Source organism: Cupressus sempervirens, chromosome 4 (genome assembly GCF_028749045.1).
Source record: "Cupressus sempervirens isolate cs-2001-9-10 chromosome 4, ASM2874904v1, whole genome shotgun sequence".
Lineage (NCBI taxonomy): Eukaryota > Viridiplantae > Streptophyta > Pinopsida > Cupressales > Cupressaceae > Cupressus > Cupressus sempervirens.
The window spans coordinates 418,887,077-418,907,496 of record NC_143121.1 but is presented as its reverse complement, the minus strand read 5'-3'; the positions used below and the strand labels follow the sequence as shown (position 1 = coordinate 418,907,496).

The 20,420-nt window shown below is 36.2% G+C and overlaps 1 protein-coding gene across 2 annotated transcripts in view; it reads left to right on the top strand.

Moving 5' to 3' along the window:
• The window catches only part of LOC149561828 (uncharacterized), a 129,626-nt gene that overhangs the window by 24,225 nt on the left and 84,981 nt on the right, over positions 1 to 20,420 (top strand). For both annotated transcript variants that reach the window (XM_089825366.1, XM_089825367.1), the window contains exons 2-3: positions 12,123 to 12,924; positions 13,133 to 13,321. In XM_089825366.1, the coding sequence (XP_089681492.1) occupies positions 12,187 to 12,924; positions 13,133 to 13,321 (927 nt within the window). In that variant the 5' untranslated portion in view covers positions 12,123 to 12,186. The remainder of the gene's footprint in view (positions 1 to 12,122; positions 12,925 to 13,132; positions 13,322 to 20,420) is intronic.

The window sequence follows — 20,420 nt, the reverse complement described above, 5'->3', positions numbered from 1 at the left end:
ACAAATGTGATTTACAAGAAACAACCATCAGTATATTGCAGAACAATCAAGGATGCAAGTTCCTATTCTAGATCAAGATGCTTTCGTCAAACTTGAGCACATCAATCATAAAGCATCCCTTTAGCGGCATGAAGACCAATAAAGGATGATGTAATAAAAGTTTTCTTCTCAGTCACTTAGAATATTTTCATCATGTATTTGTAACTTGTATTTGAGTGACTGTGTATAGTAAATACAAGATGTAATTGCATGTGACAGTTTCATGTGCGAAGCTGTTTTATGTAATCATGTCACAAGTGCTTTAAGCCTCGTAGCATTCAGTATGTCAAAGTTAATTAGTTAGTTGGAGAATAAGTCAAGGTGGTTAAGAGTTGCCCCCCTTCTTTCTCCACTTTTATCTCCACTCTTTTCCTATATAAACGAGGGAGCTCATTGTAAATAATCATCTTTCGGTATGCAAGAAAATTTGCTAGTTTGTATAAGACTTTGAGCTCAGATGTAAATCTAAATTTATTCCAATAAAAGGGGGAACTTTCTTTCAAACTTCATGTTGATTCATGGTGTTATGTGACAACATTTTCTAGATATTGATTGTGAGTTTTGGAGCTTTTCTCAAGAGGAATTTGAATTCAATTGTGCAAACTTTGGGCTGCCTATTTTATTTAGAGCTAGTTTGAACTTTTGAAGACTTTGTACTATAGGAGGAATTGCTATATTTAACAGTGACTGCAAATTGCTAAGGGCTAAAGACTTTGAGCTTTAGTTTGAAGTATTTTTATTTTGAGCCTTGCAAAGTGTTTAGTTAAATCAGAATTTCGGGCTGATTGTTGGAGACTTTGGGTTGTTGTTGTTATTCCACCACAGTATTGTAGTTAACTCCTGCTCAGGAGTTGCTCTTACATCAACCACCGAGTAGTATTATCATTGCATTAGGAGATTTTTGTAGAGTTTAAAGTTTTAGCTACTTGTGAATCATTCTTGGAAGAAAAGCATAGATTGAGAGAACCACCCCCTTGTATAACTTCAGTTAAAATTGTGTTGTAGCCACCTATGGTAAGAAGGGAGCCTCCCTTATTGCTGAGAGGATAGATTTAACTCATTACACCATTGAGTAAAGTCATAATTTTGTAAGCTATGGTCTTAGCGACTTACAAAAGTGTCTTCAAAATACGTCCCTAGGGGTTGGAAACAGGTCTCTATGCGACTATGTTGCTAACTAGTAGGCGAGTGATATTACTTTGACATGGCTTTATAATTCATCTTATTTATAGCAATTGTAGAAGGGGAAATCTTTAGTTGGTGTGCATTCTTGTCCACTGAGTTGAGTGATTATTGAAGAATGCTTTGATGAGATGCTTAAAGGCTTTCTAGTGATCATTGCATGAAATATACCTTTTGAATGATTGAGTGCATGTGACAAGCATTGCACACCATGTTTTGGTTTACCATTGGGACTATTTGGAGATTAACACCACTTTTAACCAAATTTCAATTAGAGAAGATCAAAATTGAGAAGAAGATGCTAGAGATTTTTTAAGAAGACATGATTGCAATTTTGAGGGAGGTCAAGCACATCCGGAGTTCTTTTTCTTTATCTTAAATATAGAGTAAGCAAGTTATTGTATATGAGATAAAGTAAAAACCAAAGACCCATATGTCATTGTATCAAGCTTGGAAGCCAAGGTATCAAAACTGACAAAAAATACTAGTGTTTGTCTCCTATACAAATGATTAATACAAAAAGACTTGTAGGATTTGCAATTTAACCCATAATACAAAAAGATACAAGGATGATTTAGGAACCGTGGTTTTCAGTGTGGGTTTGCCACTGCCGATGACCCAATTGTAGTGAGACAACCAATAGATCGTCATATAATCTCATTGCTTCAATATCTGAATTAAAATCATTGTTGAAGTGAATTCTCATACGACCCTCAGTTGCTACTTCCTTTTCAATGTATTAATTATGCAACCCTGTAAGTTCTTTATGGAATGTGGGAAACGTATCTGTGTTGTAAGCCTGTGTTCGCTGTCACAATACCATTACCTAGCAGCTTCAAGAACTTCGTATTGGATAGCTCCATGGTAACTGTCACTTACATTTCAAAAATGAAACATGTGAGTCAAGGCCCCATTTCTAGTGCCATCATTATGTCCTCACTTTCATTGATGACTATTCTTGCTTCACATGGGTCTGCTTTCTTGGTCACAAGAGTGAAGTGTTTGACAAGTTTCTAGCCTTCAAGGCTCATGTTGAGAAGCAAGCAAGAAAGTAAGTCAAGATTTGTAATATCGTTTGCTGGGGTATGTGTACGAAATGAAGTTTTTTGCACTCAAGGAATATTGTCAAACACTTTGCATACACACAATTTCTATCATCAACTGTTTGGAAATGATATAGAAGTGATATACAAGCATATATGTAACCAAATTTCCAACAGATCTGATATAGGGATTTGGTCAAACAGTTGTCATGCAAACTTCAGAATAGGTTTGAAAACTCTTTGTTGCTTAAATGAATTTCTGATACAAATTTCGGACTTCTAACATGCAATATATCTTATATAAACAAGCAATGAGTGAAGTATGAAAGTGCTCTAATGGCCGCCCTAAAATCCGCTTACAAAGTACTCAGAAAATTGACAAAAAATGGGCAAAATGAGGCCAAGAACCTGATTTGATGATGCCAAATGATTACACAATGTTTGCCAATGAAATCCAATTTTTATGGAATTTTTTTGAGGCCTCTAAACACAAAATCTCCCCTCCTTTGTAATGGCCATCTCATCTGTATATGTGCAGCTCCAAACAAACATAAATGCGGTACTTAAACCCTTCCAACCTACCCTTGAAATAATTGTCTTGACGATAGGAATTGATTGCAAAAATACCCAGAGCCATAGGATGCTTCAATGATGAGGTATGAGCAAAAATGTCATGCCAATGGTGCCCTAGCTGTTGCAAGTGTGCAACCTTTATTAAAAATAAATACAGCCATAATCCCTCTCCTTCTTGATGTTGAAATGGTTGCCAAGGCTGTAGCAATTGATTCCTCAAGCTCCCATAGTTCTGATCCTTCAATGATGAGCTGTGAATGAAAATGCAAGGAAAGGAAATTCTCCATGGTTGTATCATATTCTTCAATAAAATCACAATTTCCATAACAAATTATTATTCATAAACCAACACAATGGCTAACCACCATATCACTTCCCATGAATTCATAATGAATAAGCATTTTCCAAGTTTTCAATATAAGGATATAGTAACATCAGAATGGTTAACTAACATGTCATCTTCACTTGAATCGTAACTAATTTTACTTGTCAACTGACATCACATGAAACCTCAATGGTTATATGAACAATTTTAAATTGAGCCAAAAGTTTGGATGTATCACATTTTCCTATCACATTGTAATTAGTGAGTCAGAGAGCTTATGTAGGAGCCAACGTATGCAAAGACATCATGTGACCAGACAACTGAAGGCGAGCGATAGTGATATCTTTTAAGCTCTTGAGCATTATGATGCTATTCAACAGATATTAGTTGTATTTGGTTGGGGTACTCCTCTGTCAGATGAACATGGTAGTAGTTGCTTTTCTCTAGTAGAGATTCATTCACTTTGAGAGGCTGTCAGGATCTTGAAGCATAACAGCTAATAATTGGTAGCTAACAGGGATTACCTTCTTGAGTGGGGTAGCAATTGTTATGAGGCATTGTTAGGGAAAAATGAGGTGGTTGAGCTCACCCATGAGCTTAAGGTGATGTTTGGGGTGTTGGAGAGCACCTAGTTGGATCTCCAAGAATTGCAGTTGCAGTTGAGAGAGGTGGCCATGGTGTTGGAGCGTTTATTGTTAACGCCAACCCCAGATCTAGTTCAACTACATATAGTGGTGGTTGGTGGTGAGTTGACTTCTACGGATAAGGATGATGGATGTGATAAGGATGCAATTGCATCCATCCTTTATATGAGTCCAGTAGTTACATTTGAGATGAATGCATAAGTGGAGGGTTGCAGAGAGCTTCTTGTTGTACTAGCTTCTCCATTAGTTAGCACATTGACAAATGATGCAGAACTGGTTAGTGAGAGTTTTGATCTGATAGTAGTGGATTCTTTAGAGAGTTGTGTGCCAGTTCTTGACACTACTCCCGCTTCTTCACTAGACTTGGGCAAGGTATCATATAATTTGGTGATGAGCTCTCATGGGGTTTTGTTTCCTTTCACCAGAGGCAAATTTACTACATCTCATACAATTGATAGCGATAGACAGTTGATAGTGCCACAGCTTCAGAGGGATTAGTTATGGATTGTAGGGGAACATGTTAATACTACACATAATTTCTACTGCAAAGAGTCATTTATGAAGTATCTGCTTGAGAGTCTAGAATTACAGGAGAGACCATATGCAACTTTTGTGGATACTCTCATCTAGGGTTCTTGCGGTATTTTTTGTTTCGTGGGAAAGATTGTAGAGACCTTGGCTACAAGCTCCCCAGGGATTTTGTGGTTGGGTTTGTTGAGAGGGTTACCTAGGATCCTGCCTGACCAATTGTTCGGAGTCAGAGATTGGAGCCATCTTTTGATTCCTGGTTTGGTACTAATGGGCCTCTGACAAAGATTGGAGAATTTTACTACAATTACATAGTAAGGAGTGCTCATCATTTCTCTTTTGACCCATAGGTAGAAGACTTGGTTTTGTGCCAATGTGGGTCAGCTCCAGTTTCTTACCATCCTTTATGGAATGGGTTTACTCCATCAATAGTCGACAAGGTTAATTATTGCAAGTTTGTGGTGGGCCACTTGCAGGGTCACCATGTCCATGATGGTTTTGCAGAGGATAGAGGTTTGAGTTCTAGCACAGTTATTTTTGGGAGTTCTTGTCCTTGTTGCATAGATGGGCTTCATCTTCAAAGTAGATTGGTAGGGTGTGCATGGAGATTTGATCTATCAGTTGATATTAGATATCCATTTTTTCTAGTTGTGAATGGATGTCAGTTATGTCTCTATAGGGAACCAGGTGGAGATCAGCTTAGCGCCTTGGATTGGTTGAGTCCCCGTCCTTGGCATGGTGACAATATGTTTAGAATAGCTCTGTGGATAGTGTTGTCATCATAGGAGTTTGTAGGTAATGCCAGGGACATTATACATATTCATCCTTCGGATCCAAGTGCATCATTGTGTTTTTTTGATTTCTGTGATTGCTTGAGGACAAGTAATCTTGGCGAGGGAGGACTGCAAAGTCCCCTTTTTCAGCATAACCATGATAGTGGATGGATTTAGCCTAGTTATTGGGTTCTTGTAGGCTAATTCCCCTGATTAGAGGACCTTGTTGAGGGTTATGGCTCCATTTGGTGGGACTTACTACTTATAGTAAGTCAATGGATGGTTCCGATGAGCTCAGAAGAGTTAGAGGAGTTGAATCATGCTCTCAGTTTTTATTTTTGGCTTGTGATTTGGGCTCCAAGAATCTTGGAGGGAGCATCTATTTTTAGTAAGTCCCCTGTCAAGTTCATTTATCGTCTTTCTTCATCATGATCACTCGTGCTATCAGATTTTGATTTTGATGCTTCTTTAGTCATTTTCACGAGATGGGTGATTTATGATAATTTTTTAATTAATTACGCCTAGGTTGCTATTTTTGGTGATATTATATATTTGCCACCTTAGTGTCATAGCTTGTTGGAACCGGGATGAAAACTTTTGGTCATGGGAAATAATGATCTTGGAGAGGATCAATCATTCTATTGCTTATGTTATTTATTGTGAACTTTGTGTTTGGAGATTGAAACAAGGGTTTCCAACATTGTTGGAGAATTGGGAATTCTTCACCATTTCAGCACTTTGAATCTGTTAAATACCAGGTGAATTGTGTTTTATTTACCGAGTATTTGATCTGTATTCTTTCTGAGAATTGAATGGTGCTGATGTATATCATTCAATCATATCTACTGCTACTTTGGAGGTAGAAGGTTTTTAATTTAGCATTAGCATTTCTTTGCAAACATACCATAAGTTTGGTGTTGTTTGAAGAGCTTTACAGTGGCAGCAATCTGCATTACATAGCTACAATTTCATACCTTAGACCTGCGTTTCAAGTCTATATGCTGCGTCTGGTTTGCTGCAGCATTTATCATTTACTGGTTGCATATTATTATCTGCTGTAGCAGCGTTTGGTTTACTATCAATCACTTCCCACATGGTGAAGTTACTCTTATGAAGACTGAGGTTATTATCCTAGAGGAAGCGTTTGCAATTCAAGGTTGCATTGATTGACCTGAACAATTTTCAGCACCCAAGTTTGATCATCTTTCTTGCCAGGTTCTTTATACAATTAATAACTGCATATTACATTTTCCATTGTAATAATTTGCAAGTGAATTATAACGAATAAGAAGGAGTTGAATTGTTATAGTTTCAGAGTGAGCCAACATGGTTCATTACAATTTTACTTGTTTCCTTTTTAGACAATGGAGGTGAGAGGTGGCATTTTTAGCATTACTTATGGGTGAACTTTATTCATTCACTTTGGTGTGTTTCTTTCGTATAGTAGAGGAGGCATTTGGTTCTCATCATATTGGAGGTATTTGACATGCTTGGAGGAGATGTGGACTTCTTTTCATTTTAGCTGGTAGGACTCTTTGTCTTTGGCAATTTTGGTTGGCAGCTTTTTTTGTCAAGTCTCCAAGTCCGGGTAAGGTTTGAGCAATTTTGGCTCGTTGGGAAGCAAGTTTTAATCTCAGGTTTATGCGAGCATTTTGACGCCACTTTAAGGGAATTTTCGTGGCCTAAGTCCAGAGAGAAAGTGATTTTTTTGGGATTCAGGAGAGATTGGTTTCTATTTTTGAAAAAAGGACAACATTTGTGCAAAATCTCCCTCTTGGTGGAAATTTTAGATCTTCCGAAATCCCCCCCTCGGTGGAAATTTTGGATCTTCCGAAATCTCTCCTTGGTGGAAATTTTGCATCTTCCGAAATCTCCCCCTCCTCATTTCTCCCAAAGAATCTCAAACTCGACCCTTTCATTTTATGGTAACTCAAGAATTGCAAAGTTAGGAAGGCGAGGGGAAGAAATTGACAAATTTTCCAAAAGATTTTCCTTTTGGTGGAAATTTCACAACTTCGAAGTCTCCCAAATTTTAACCCCCATAGGCATTAGAAAATTTGTTTGTGGCATGGAGGCAACATTACAATAAAGAATTGGAGAGGGAATTGCCAAGGAACGTTAGGATGAAGAAGTCTTAAGAACACCAAGTCTTGGTGGAAATTTCGGATCTTCTGAAATCTCCACCTCGGTGGAAATTTTGGATCTTTCGAAATATCCCCTTTGGTGCAAATTTCGCATCTTTCGAAATCGCCATCTTGGTGGAAATTCTGGATCTTCCGAAATATCCCCCTTGGTGGAAATCTTGCATCTTCCGAAATCTCCCCTTTGGTGGAAATTTCGCATCTTCTGAAATCTCCCCCTTGGTGGAAATTTCAGATCTTTTGAAATTTCCCTCATCCCTTCCCATCTACTACTAAGCGCTAAAACTGTTCAAAGGGAAATATTTTGCCTCGTAAGAGTGACAATTCAAGATTGATGATGTTAAGGTGACCCTAGCTCCAAGGGTAATGATTTTATTTTTGCAATTAAATTAAAAAATTCTAGGCGTTATCACCACTAAGATGCCTAACTTTGGATGATCTAAAAGGGAAATATGAATTACTTCAAGACCAATTGAATGGGTAGAATTGTGAGAGAATTGAATTTTAATGCAAAATGGGATGAATCTTGTTTATTGATGTTTTACTTTTCAGATTTTTTCATGAAATTAATGCTTTCTCCTTTGTTTTGCTAGGTCAATTCAAGAGGGAGAACGGTGGATGGAAATTCATTCTTGGAAAATCATAGCATTATTGGTGCACATACCCTCCATCGTTACACCTACAGGAAGGAGAAGCTAGAGGGGAAGGTGATGATTGAGGCCTCGAAACTTCAAGTGGATATTGCAAGGAGATGGCTCAAGCCCAAGGAATCAAGTGAGAAGGAAGGATTCATGATCAGGCTATCAACCCACAAACTCAATGCGGAATCAAGAAAATTCAAGCTCACGGGCTCATGAAGATGCGAGTGGTTCTAGTCAATTCCATGAGGAAATTTGGAAGGATGGAGAAAATCATAAATGTTGGGGATACGCTACAAGCCAAGACTCCAAGCACAAAATAAGGATGGTGAGGTGGCAATTGTTTGCCTCCTCTAATTAGAAAATTTTAGTTTCAAGCACAGTCAATCAAATTGCGCCGTGTCTTATTTCTTCATTAGCTATCAAAATCATTGTAATTTTCTTATTGGGCCATAAATTGGCGCCTTTGTGTAATTGGTTGTGAATTTGGTAACCCTAATTAGGGTTTGTAGGAAGAAATCTCGACCCTTGATCTTGAATTAATCTCGGCCCTTCATTATAATTGAGCAACTATAAAAGGCCAAGGCCTTCTCATTTGTGATTCATTAATTTAGGGTGTTAAATTGGAGGAGCTTAGGAGATTAGCTAGAGTAGAATAGGTTAGCCAAGGGAAAGAGTTGATGAAGTTGTTGCTATAATACTTTTCAAAGTAATGGATAATTCATTGTTGGTTTTTCATGGTGGATTACTTAATATTGCTTTGTAGTATTGCATGGTTCCCTCAATCTTTCACTTGGAGTAGATTTCTTTTCATGTTGAGGTAGTTTAGTTGAGTGGAAGTTATTGTGGATGTTTAGTTATTTGACTCGAACAAATCCGGGCCACTAGCCTCTGCTGATGGTAAGGGTGCCTTGTGTGGTAGGCTGATGAACACTTAACTTCAATTAATGTTCAATCTTTGGTTTGCATCTAGATGATGTGATTGGAGAGGGAATATTGATGTGAAAATCATTTGTGTATTCCTTAGAAGCTTGCACTGGGTGGGTGGAGCTGCTGGTGAGATTACACCTAGTAGAGTCTAAGTCCATCCATGATTCCTTCCATTCCTAGTTGGATGTAGAAGTAGTAGTAGAAGTTAAGTTTAATTTAAAGTGAAAAGGTGCAAAATCAAATTACATTTTCAATGCACATTTTAGAGCCAAATCCTTAGAGGTGGAAGAGTTGATATCCATTGGATGAATAGCGTAAGTCCCTTTGTGATAACCAACATATCACATCCTAAAATTGAGTGAAGTCCACGATTAAGAAGGAACCTTGAAGTCAATCCATGATCTTCCTTTGAAGCTTAGCATGAGAAATGACCTTATATCAAGAGAGGATTGAGTGTTTGATGTTTTTCCTTGAAACATTAAGTATTTGATTCTATATGTTGTAGTGGAACAAAACTCACATCAACAAGACTCTTAGAGGGGTGTTGTCCTCATCTATGCAATATTGAGAAGAGATTTTGACACGCAGATAAGTAGAGTTAATTTCTCATCATGCATGAAGGATGAGAATATTTGTGTTCTCTCATGTTATATAGAAGTTTGCACGTTTAACAATGAAGAGAACTTGTAATGAGTTTAGTTTGGTGTTTCATAAATGAGCAAGGAGAATTGAAGGCATTTCATCAAAGTCTCTAGAAAGGTGGCTGTGTTTAGGCCTTGTAACATAAGTTCCTTGTTAAGGTTGATAGAATAAGGAGAATATGGACTTGATTGATATTGTTAGCAGTTGTATAGTAGAGTGGTTATTTATGGAGATCCTTTCATTGCTAGAGTTTTTGGAAGTATGATAAATGGTGAGAAGTTCACTGAAAGAGAAACTGATATAAGTTCTTGTACGTAGGTGATCATGTGTGGCAAAATCCAGGTAGCAATATGCACACCTAAAAGTATGCATAAACATCTGATTGTGTTTCCAATAAATGTGATATGCTTTCTCCCATTCACACTGTGGGGTTGTAACAAATTAATTTTAGTGCTCAAATGTAATAGAAGTTCGTTCCACTAACAACTCATATAACTATCTCGGGTGTTAATTATTTATTAGGTTTCTTATGGTTTGTTAAATAGGATGTTGTATTGGTAGTAAGAATGTTTATGTAAATTAATAAAAAAACTTAATATATTTAGGCAGTTTCTTATTAAAAAAGACATGAGAATCCTATAAATATACTATATATTTGAGTGAAGAAAATATCATATTATTATTTCATGTATAATATTTGTTGGTTGCTCTGCCTAAATCATCACTAATGATTGCATCAACATGAACTATCCTCTCTTCTTTGCCATATTATATACCGTTTACTATCATTGACTTAGGTAGATTGCTGTTTTTTCTTTTCCGAATATATATTTTTGTGTTGAACATTTAGGTTTTCTGTTTCTCTGAACTGACTGAATTTGGTTATAATTGACTTAGGTAGATTGTTGTTTTTTCTTTTCCGAACATATACTTTTTTGTTGGACATTTAGTTTTTGGTTTCTCTGAATTGACTGAATTTGGTCCTAGAATGCTTTTAAAATCTTCTGAGATTATCTTATCCATTTGCTGAGAAACTATATCATCAATTTTTAGGTTCCAGACCAGAAATGTTTATCTGTATTTCTATTCTATTATAATAGTAATACCTATGATTACTTGAAACTTACAAAGAAGGTTTTTATACTTGACAGATTATTATCTGCTTTCTTAAGCACCTCTACGTTGATTTTGAGAAATCTCCTCCTTTTGAATTTTTATTAATGCCCTCAATCGCTAAAAAAGATATGATTAGTTATATTAACAAAATTTATGAGACTAAGTTGATAGTGATTTGCATTGATTCCAAAGAGCCTCTCATGCCTAAGTGCCTTTCTCCAGGTTGATAATGGATGCTCAGAAGTATGCTTGGTTGAAAGTGCTCTTGGATTAGGGTTTGACCAATGATTTTATGTTTTTTTTTTGGCATATACACTAGGTGACTACCATGATCTTCTGAAACAAAAATGTATTTGTATACTCTGTAAATTGGCATTGGAAGTGCAAGATTACACTAATAGTTTGAGGCTATTATATCATATTTTGAGCTCCAAAGTCGACCAAAGCACAATTGTTCTTCTGAGCAGTCTACTCAATGATAGCAGTCTGACAAGGAGGTCCTAAATATAGCTTCTGGTGGAATCTCTAAAACTCACAAAATTTTACTTGGTCTTAAAATGGCACCAAGTACATGATTCATATTAGTTGCACACGAATATCTGTGTTCTTTTATCTTTATCTATGGTCATGCCATCTTCTGGAGCTTTGTCTATAGCAGTGTGGCAATATGCAGGAAAAAAATTGTGATTATCCATGACTTGGCCTTGCTGCCGATTTGCGCCCCCACCCAATTAAAATATTTCTGTTGTTTTCAATTAGTTGGTCTCTCCCATATTTTGGTTAGGGAAATGTGATTTAAAAATGATTTTGTCAAGGGTTGTGACTTTTTCAAAATTTTCTTAGAAGTCTGGATTCAATTGTGATTAGTTGCAATGTTCTCTATAAAGCCTGCATTTTGATCCATCCTGCTTATTTTGTTTTTGAATTTTTTTAGATATTTTTTGGCACATCCTAACGAACTCAAGTTTCCTGATTAATTGGAAACATCATCTTCTGGTCTGCTGAGCTATCGTAAAGAAAGATTTTTGGTACTATGGTTTATACTTTGTAGTATGCTTTAGGCAGTGTTGCTATTATTCTCTTTCCGTGTCGAATGTATTATGGTCTTCATGAGTGTTAGAGATACTGTAGGCATTCAATGATTGTAATATTCTGCAGTCATGGACATATTATTTTAGTTCAGTTTAATATTTTCACATTTCTGCTACAATTTGGCATACAATGCCTTGCTTTCAGGATCTAAGTCAATGTTTTTGGAAATTCAATCTTTTGGTGTTCTGTTAGATTCTGCGATGCAATAGAAAGTAAGTTTATGACAATATTCAGGTGGGTAATGCATATGCTATCTGATATTTATACTTTTAATAACATTGTATTCTTTCTTTTGTCATGTCTCAACTGCAATGCTCACATCTCAACTGATTTGCATTGTGACAGATACTGTATGCAAGATTATGTTTTTTGATTGTATTTTATTTATCATAAATGCTGAATGCTATGTATTTGTCTTCCAGTTATTCAGCCTGCATATTTGTTTTTTTTCTGCAGATCATTGAATGGTCCAATAAATGTTAAAGTTGTCAGTTATCACTTTCATACATTAAAGTATATCATGAATAGTTTGAAGCACGGACAACCATCTTTAAGGCCCCCAAGATCCCATCCTGATAACAGCAAAATTTATCATCATAAAGATGGAGCAAAAGGTTCTGAACTCTGGACAGATGGGCTAATCTGTGCTTACGAGTTTATATCTGGGAAGAAGAAGAAAAGTAGAAGTGGGTTGCATTCTAAACATCAAATAGCAACTGAGAAAATTGTGCAAGATATAACAAGTGTTAGACAATCTGATCCAAATAACTTGTATAAAATCAATGTAAGTAGGGATCCAAAACTAGAGAAGACTACTATTGTTTCAACTGATAAAGAAGGTCCTCAATCAAGTTTACCAATTATTGAAGAAACAGATGGAAATAAAGGCACGGTGATGCTGAGGGAAAGCCAATGTGAAAGAACAAAGAGAAATGTGGATACACTTCAAAAATGCTATTGGATCCCAATTGGATGGTCAAGACTATTGGAACTCGTCCAGATGGTTCAAGTTGATGCAGAGTGGACTTCTCAGCCACCAGAATACAGTGATGAAGATGATACTCTTACTGTCGCGGATGTTGCAGCCCCATATTGGCAGAGACCAGCTGGGCCAACTTGGTGGTGCCATGTATTGGCAGGACATCCAAGAATTGATTCCTGGTTAAAGGATTCGCGGTGGCTGCATCCTGCAATCAGTACTGCTTTAAGAGATGAAACCCACCTAATTAGTGAGAGAATGAAGCACCTATTATATGAGGTAAATATCTCTTCTTTTTGAGTAGGTTTACCAGTTTTGCATTTGGGAATATGCTATTTTATTTATGTTCATTGTCAGAAATTTTATTCTCTGATGAGGCTCATCATTCAACCCATGAATCCTGTTGTGGAAAAGGTACAATGATGACTTTAGGACTATTGTTTGTACTTTGTTATCAGCACACCTTATTGATTGTATCACATTTCAGGTTCCAGTGCGTGTTGGAGGAGGATTATTGTTTGAGTTGCTAGGACAGACAGTAGGTGACCCTCGAGTTCAGGAAGACGACATACCTATAGTTCTTAGATCTTGGCAGGCTCAGAACTTTCTAGTCACAGCTTTGCATGTCAAAGGAACAGTGCCATATTTAAATGTTCTTGGAATTATTGAAGTTCAGGTAATCACATTCCATTGGAAGTTTTAGTCAGGAAGCTGATGAAACAATGATCCAAAATTTAAACACACTGGTCCATCTTGTTTTAACATGTGTTGTCGTTTTCCTACATGATGATATTAGAAAGTGAAGAGCACCAGATTATACTGAGGAGACGGGGTGGGGGGGGGGGGGGATCTGTACAATAATAAACTTTTCAATTCAGCACTTGCATAAATGTAATTTCAATGGTTTAAAAAAATAAAATAAAGCAATATAAACACAAATTTAATGTGGAAACACACAGTGGGAGAAAACCACAGAAAACAATTGCTTTTATATATAGTTCTTTTACAATGTTTGTAGGCACCAACCTGTCAAACTGTTTTTAAGCACCAACTCTCTTGGAAGCACCAACTTCCTACTTGAATGTAGGCACAACCTGCTAAAATAGAAGCATCAACTTTACACAAAAATTCTGCTGTAATGATAATCACAAAAATTTCCACTACCTGATCCCTATATTCTCATAGAATCTGCCACAAAAGAACATAGTCTCTTTTTCATAGTCCTCTCTAAAGAACCTTTTCAGATCTGCAATAATCTCTTCTTATGTCCTTGCAATTATATTTTCTTTATGTTATTCTTCTCAGATCTGCACTGATCTTCTTACATATGTATCTCTTCTCTTGGTGTATGCAACTTATTTTTCTTTATTAATACACCGCATTCATACGAACACTCTTCTAATTTAAAGTTTTATATCACATTTATTTTTTGCATTTAACTTGGAAAGGCATGCCCTTTTCACAAGTGCTATGTCTCTTCTTATAAACATGTCCCTTCATTTAAAAAAAATAAAAAGAAACAAATCACACCATTTCATTTTGATATACTCTGATTGTTCTTCAATATAGTTCACACCTTTTCCTTAGCAAACACTAATTACTTTACCACCAAGTATATCAGTGTCATTTATTTGAAGTCGACAATAATGAAGTTGCCATTGTTTTAAGCAATTCTTCTTCTTCTTATATATTGTAAACAATAATCATTGTTTATTAAAATTATCAATTGCTGAACTGTAATCAGTAATTGCTCTTTCACTAGATATATCAATCGCTGATTGTGTGAGAGTGTATGCAGCTATCATGTTTATCTATAGAATCGTTTTACTTACTAATTAGCCCAAATTTTTATCTAACATGTACACAATAAAATATGAAAAAACAACATAAAAATAACACTTTTACCATGATACTTACTCTTTGTAGCTTGATTTCATTGCTTTCTTCTGCTTTGAATTCTTGGTTACTGAGCTCTTAGATCTTCAACCAGCTTCACCAAGATGCCTCCAAAGTCATGAATGTAGTGGCTATGCGATGCACTTAAGGTGGACTCCTGAAATTCTCTAAATGGTATGATGGAAGATAGAAGGAATGCTTCTTCTCTTGCACTCTTTCTATCATCAATATTACTTGCCCAATCTGCATCTGTGTAGACTGTGAGAGCGAGGTTCTTCCTCTTGGATACCATAATCTAAGGTCCTTAGTAACTTTTAGATTCTTAGATATTCTCTTAACTGCTAGAACATGAGATTCTTTTGGTGTTTCTTAAAATCGTGCCACCAATCCAACTGCTTGCATAATGTCAAGCATTGTGCCTGTCATATATAAGAGACTTCCAATCATGGATGTATATTGAGTTTGATTGGCATTGGGAGATTCATCCTCTTTCCTAAGCTTGCAACCTGTGACCATGGGAATGCTGTCTGGATAGCAACCTTCCATTTCAGATTTTCTCAATATTTCTCTAATATTTGTAGTTTGAGATGTGAAAATTCTCTCATTTAATTGCTGAATTTCCGATCCAAGGAAAAAGGACAACTCACCAACCATAGAATTTTCAAATTCTTGTTGGATATTCAAAGAAAATTCTTTACCCATCTTTTCCGTACATCCACCAAAACTGACGTCATCCACATATACTACCACAACTAATAGATTTTCTCTAATATTTGTGGTTTGAGATGTGAAAATTCTCTCGTTTAATTGCTGAATTTCCAATCCAAGGAAAAAGGATAACTCATCAACCATAGACTTTTCAAACTCTTGTTGGGTATTCAAAGAAAACTCTTTACCCATCTTTTCCATACATCCACCAAAACTGACGTCATCCACATATACTACCACAACTAATAGATTTTTACCTTCTGATTTGATATATATGTTACTATCTACGACTCCCCTTTTAAAACCTTGGTCTTGAAGATACTTATCCAATCTAGAGTACCATGCTCTTGGGGCTTGTTTTAGCTCATACAGTGTTTCCTTGAGTTTGCATACTAGGTCTTTCGTTTCTAATAATATAAATCCCTCAGGTTTAAAATACACCTCTTCTTCTAGGTCGTCATTTATGAATGCTGATTTCACATCCATTTGTTAGACTTTGAATTTCTTATAACTTGCAAATTCTAGAAATATCCTGATTGCTTCCAACATTGCAACTAGGCCAAATGTCCTCTCAAAATATACTCCTACTTGAGCATAGCCTTTGTAGGCTTTGAATCCTGATAACCTTGGGTATTTCTCTTACAGCTCCTTTATGACTGATTTTGACTAAATTTTCAAAGTTCAGATGTCCTTGTCTCATATGCCACAACCAATTTTCATCTTCTTGCACTGAATAGAAACTTTCATTGTTTATTTCCTTTAAGTACAAATTGTTTGATGTTTTATAAGTAATAGCTATCAAATTTCAACCCTTTTTAATATCACTTCCTTTAGGAAGAAATGTTATACTATGACGTTGATCACAAAACTGACTTACGCTTATCAGATTTTCTTTTAATCCTTTAACATATAAGACATTTTCTGTTTCCGTTTTTCCATGATCTAGACTAAGTGTTCCTTTACCTTTTATCTCTTGTTTTGAATGTCACGAAATATTACTATTCCTTCATTTGCTGGTTCAAAAGGGATGAACTTGCTTTTGTCACCTGTCATATGTTGTGAACAACTGCTATCAACATACCACTTATCCTCTTTGTTTCAAGCATGTAGATCTATTTGAACAAATAAGGATTCCTCCTATTCCTTTTTCTTCTAAAGTTTCAATGGTTCTTTCTTCTTAGTGCATTATGCCAAATGGTGATCAATGATAGAACCCCTCTTTACACATACATTGGAAGGGCCCCTAAATGGCGACTCTTTTGGACTAAATCTGATTAGTTCAACCCAAATAGATGAGAGGATGCTAATGCATGATCTAGCACAAAAGTATGTGATTCTAGGTTCCTTTCCCTGCACAGACATAAATGTAGTGTATATGAAAAGTAAAGGAAACATTAATGATAGACAACTAGATATCAAATTTAGTGTATCAAAATATGTGCTAAGAAGGAATAAGGATGATGATGTACTCACCTTGAGGGCTAGTAGAGGCCAAATCATTAGATGTGTAGGAACCCTGCCAGAATCCGTCAGATCTGGAAATTGTTCAAGATTCAGGGTCCTGAATACTAAATTTGCCAACTTGTGAAAATCTCAAGGTCTCAGGAACAGACTGACTTTCTGGGTACTGGTTGAAACAGGTTCCACTTATTCTAGAGAGGTTTAACACTAGAGGTCTCTAATCTACCACTGTCACTATGTCTTCTAATTTGCAAATACTACTTTGTAGCTTTGCAAATTTTGCACCTGCAAACAAGAGAGAAAAGGAAATTGTTGTAGGAAGGGGATTGCCTTGGTGAATCCCCTGTTTAGGAATTAACTTTGAATTGAAATGAAGGAAATGCTATCATCTAGTAGATGATTAAATCTAACAATAATATATATCTTACCTTGTAGATGTAATTGTACTCACTGCTTAGTATGTGGACTCAACACAAAAACCAAAAGGAATTCATTTAGTAGATGTTGGATTGAAGAAAAAGAAGAGGAATATTTGAATGGACGAGGCATATCTCCTCTCTTGATGGCCAACTCCTTTGCTTCCTATGGAGAAAGAAGATAGATCGATGGAAGGAAATGCATGAATACTTGATGATGGATTAGTGTCATCAGTTAATGCTTGCTTGAACTCTTTGAATGCACAATAGTTTTCTTGCATGTTGGTAGCTTGCACAATGTAATATCCTTTAAAGACTTTCTCCTAAACTTTTCCTAAATTATTACAATTTATGTTAGATTACCTAATCTATAAGAACCCATTAAGGTACTCTGTATAGTCTAGGTGACTACTTACACTATGCATGTGTTTATTTCAGTTCCCTGATTTCAACATAGTAACTATTTCTTGTGTTACAAATATCAACCCTATATGATGAATTCAATCCACAGAAGATGAACTAGATTATGACATAATCAGTCTTTGTAGATTACCCAAATTGAATACTATAGCTACTATTGAAATGTAAGTTCAATCAAGATGAAAATCTTATTATTGAAATCACATATATTTGAGCAATATATTTCAATATATGATAACATCATTATTGTATTAAGAGACATATATATATATATATATATATATATATATATATATATATATATATATAATTTCATATTAAGCATTATACAATAAATGTCATTGACTGAACTATTTTGTAAATTGACTAATTCATTGGTCAATGGGCTTGTTTGTTTGACCAAGTACATTGACGGGTCTTTTGTTTGATTGTATGCATGTATTGTCGGTGGTTGTTATGTCTTTTGTTTTGTTTAGTTCCTTATTCTAATTGTTATTACTGGTTATCACACTGGCAAGTTTTGAGTACGTGTATTCCTGGAGGAAGAAGGGAGAAAGTTCTTCAAGCTCTACCGGATCATTTTGGGCTCAACGGGCTTGTTTTGATTTACTTACTACTATTCCCTCTCTCTCCCGTACTACAAGTTATCCTCCTCAAAAGAAGTCATCTGTGCCCAATGAAAATTCCCAATTTTTCCTCAAACCCTTGTTATCTGCTGCACAATTATAGCTAGCTACTACTAACGTTCCAGTTATCAATATGGCTGCTGGTCCATGGGGAGCAGCTTTTGGTCCATTAAATCTTGCAGCACCATTGCATGCATTACCTCAAGGTTCTTGTAAGAATTTTTCCAAATTCTACGGAGATGGTAAGCAACATCTCGATGAACACATTAAAGCCTTTTACATTGCTGTGGGAATCTTTGGTGTGGAACATGAAGATATATCTGTAAGACTCTTTATTGAGACTTTACAAGGTATAGCAGCTGATTGGCTCTATAATCTAGAACCTAATTCCATCACTGATTGGGCATCGCTGCATGCTAAGTTCCTTGAAAGATTCAAGCCTGCAGAAGATGAGCATGCTCTCCTAGCACAGCTCATGCAAATGATGGAATGAGGGAGTTTATCACTAAGTTTAACAAATTAGCGAATAGAATTCCAACTGCTTATTAGCCCACTGCTACCAATTTGAAGTGTTTCTTCATTAACACTCAACTTTCCGAAGTTAGCTTTTTACTTCGAAGGGCTGCTCCTGCAACATTGGCTCTTGCACAATCTTTGGCAACTGAGATTGAAGATGATCTGATCCTTGCAGGAAAGATTCGTAAAGATGCTAGCCGATTTAAGATTAATTCCGCCTCGAAATCCTCTTCATTGGGTACATCTGATCCACTAGTTCAAAAGCTGGCAAATGAACTTCTTGCTCTCAAGAAGCAGATATCTCAAGGTTCATATGCAGCACCATATAAGGATATTCCAAGGCGACCTTATCCTAATGCTGCAAACAATTATACAGCTAAGAATCAGAATAAGCTTCCTCCTCCTCCGGAGAGGCTTGTGCTCAAAGCACCACCAAGTAATACAACTACTGGTTACTTCAAAGCTGATCCACTGAATGGAAATCAAGATGAATATCCTTCCGAGGATAATGCTGCTCTATATCATGACGATCCTCAAGCAGTTGGCGACTCTACTATTGGTTACATGCATATAGTGCTGAAGATGATCATGAAATTGATTTTGCACAAGCTTATGCGGTGATGACATGTTCACAAACTAAGTTGGCTCAACAACAAGAAGAGGCTGAAAAGAAGCTGGATGCTCCTTAGATACCTGTTACCATTGCAAAGAGGGGGACACCATTGCCCAATCTGCCTAATGATCCTGCTAAAAATCAAGTAAGTGCTGATCAAACTATTCTTGCATCTACTGTTTTGAAGCCTAGTATGCCTAAGTCTCAGGTTGAAAATTTTAATTCTTCTTTAGCAAATTCCTTTCAAGCTTTTGATATTATAGATCATGCTAAGAAGACCAAGATTCCAATGTCTGAGGTAGAATACCTACAAGCTTATCCAGATCAAATGGAAAGACTTGCTAAATTTGTCAAAGAATCCCACCCTACTCAAACCTACTTGGTTACTCCTGAAGTCAAGAATATGCCAAATAACTAACCATTCCATCCTCTATTCTAGGGAAGATTGAGCCTTTCTATCTTTCCCTTTTGATCAATGGTTTCAAGTTAAGTAATTGTGTCATAGATTCAGGTGCCTCTGATAATGTCATGCCTGCCAAGGTCCCAGATGCCTTAGGTCTAACCTTAACCAAATCTTTTGGTATCTGTTATTCTATGGAGAACAAACAAGTGCCTCTGAAAGGGAAAATTAAAGATGATCAGTTTGCCTTTGCGTCTTTCCCAGACAAAAATATCAAAATGACGGTCTTAGTTGCTGATGTACCAGCCTCCTATGGTATGTTACTTGGTCGCAATTTTTGTAAGGATGTAGGAGGAGAACTTAACATGGATATGACTGAAGCTAGAATACCTGTTAAAGGTGTGATACAAAAATTGTATCGTGAACGAGAAACTAAGTATGTGGTAGTCAAATCCAATGATCCACATGCTCAAATTCTTTTTGAATCAGCAGGGATGGGAAATTATTATTTACATGCTGATGAAATATCTAAGTTTGCCAAAGATTGGACGGAGTCTGAAAGTTCTTCACTATTATCAGATATTGAGAAATTTGCTGATGCCATAGAAGAAGATGTCATTCTTGATGACAAAAATATCCCTAAAGATGATCCTATGGATTATTTAAAGGATGAAGAGATGCATTCCGAAAGTGATTCTACCGATTCCATTGAAGGAAGA